Here is a 1,943-nt window from a genome sequence, read left to right on the forward strand (position 1 = left end):
GCTGAGACTTCAACCAACTTTGCTCTTCCCAATTGTTTTGTTTTTGAGTACTTTTATATCTTTTGTGGTGTAATAGGTGTCTGTAGCTTTTCTCATTTCTTATATCACTGTCATGGTGATTTACATTGCTGAGACTTGAGTGAGGGGAACTGTTTATGTTACGAATAATGCCTTCTACGCGAGCTTTCTTAGCCTGCAGAAAACTATTGTAGAAATTGTCCATTTCAAAGGATCGTTTACTTGGCATTCCCAAAGTACTTTCAGATGCACCATCTCTGAGGTGTTCTGCATTTTTACCATCCTGGTGATAAACTTCTCTGTCTTCAAGCTGTGAAGTTCCTGAATTTTCTGTGTCAGTCTCATCTTCATTATGTAACTGAGTATTAAAGTCTGTTTTGTCTACTCCACATGAAGTTGGCGTGCCTTCACAAGCACGTTTGTTTTTGTGATGTTTAAAATAAAAGGAGTCTGAACTCTCACATTGCATGTTTTTGGGTGTTTCCACTTTTAGAAAATTGTGTGGAGAAGTCATTTTCTTTGTTACTGCACAAGAAAATAATGATAATTTGTGATGAGATATATATTTTATTAAACAAAACTGTGTGTTCATCAGTGAACATTTTCAGGCACACTCAACCTAATGACTTGTAATGACTTGAATATCACTGCTGCTTGAAATTAGGTAAATGGTTCCTTTCTATTGCACTGTTTCATTAAGGCCTGAAGCAATAATGATTCACAATGAAGAATAATTTGGTAATGATACAAAAAGGGGACAGGAATATGTGTGTTTTTTCATAAGTCTGATAACACTTTGTCATTCTTCACTGAAGAATCCTGATTAGCCTTAGTGGTATTTACTTTATGAACTTTGTCTGACAAACATATCCTAATAAAAAGGAAAAGCAAACTGTGCTACATACTTTATCACTATGTTTACTTTTTGTTTTTCATTTTATTTGATTTGATATGTGTTACTTTCTATATAGCTCATATCTGGGCTACATTTATTTATTTATTTTTGTATACAATTCATCACAATCTTTTGAACAAGTGGCAAAGTATTTTTGGAATCCGAAAAACGCAAAATATGTGGTAAGACTAAAAACAATAAAAAAAAACACCACTGGGAGAAAAAGGAAGATATTACATATAATAATTTAACAGTCAGATGAAGACCACTGTGGTGAAAAGCATTTAACTATTAAATGATTCTATGTGATATATTCCTTTCTCTCCCGCTGGTGTTTTTTTTAGTATTATTTTTACAATCCACCAAAACTGCCACCAGTTTGGGAAGACAGGACTTTAACTTAACATAGCATCCACTTCAAAGAGGTAGCACCCCACTAATTCTGCACTGTACAGTCTATACCGGTAAATAAAATCAAGCACCCAGTGTGGGGAATAGAACCACAGCCTTCTGATCTTCCCACCATCAAAACAAAATATCCAACTTGCGATGTCACTCACATAGTGGTTGACTATTGCATTTCATTAAAATGTAGCAATAAATGTTTGTTCAACAAAGAAATAATTCCTTCTTGAGAAGGAGGTCACTTTGAAGTGATGTGAGCATTCTAGTTTGGCCAAAAGCTATTAATAAGTAGGTCAATTTAGTACTGAGGATTGCATGGGCAAACTGAATACAGAAAAAAATCTTCCTGTCCTTAGCTTCCATAAATAGCATAATCATTTGGAATTTGATAATAAAAAAAGTGTCACTAATGATTAGAACATTTAATCACATAAAATGTGTCAGGTTTTACCAGAATCAACGATCGTATAAATCTACATTTTAAATCCTTAATTGTATAGTTATATACAGTGACTAACTTATAGGTTTAATTTTGGGGCAACTACAAAACCGAGATCAAATACATCTTGAGTGGTGCTCTTAGGAAAAGGGTTTACACTAGTATAATGTGCACAATTCGGGTTAG

General features: G+C 33.9%; 1 protein-coding gene across 1 annotated transcript in view; it reads right to left on the reverse strand.

Annotated features, from left to right (window-relative positions):
• LOC122805330 (prospero homeobox protein 1-like) overlaps positions 1 to 526 on the reverse strand; it is a 112,229-nt gene extending 111,703 nt beyond the window's left edge. The window contains exon 1 of the mRNA XM_044075416.1: positions 1 to 526. This exon is cut by the window's left edge and continues 908 nt beyond it. Within this exon, the coding sequence (XP_043931351.1) occupies positions 1 to 487 (487 nt within the window). The 5' untranslated portion in view covers positions 488 to 526.
• Positions 527 to 1,943: the final 1,417 nt, after the last annotated feature.

This window comes from Protopterus annectens, chromosome 6.part1, assembly GCF_019279795.1.
Source record: "Protopterus annectens isolate FY-2018-M chromosome 6.part1, PAN1.0, whole genome shotgun sequence".
Classification (NCBI taxonomy): domain Eukaryota; kingdom Metazoa; phylum Chordata; order Ceratodontiformes; family Protopteridae; genus Protopterus; species Protopterus annectens.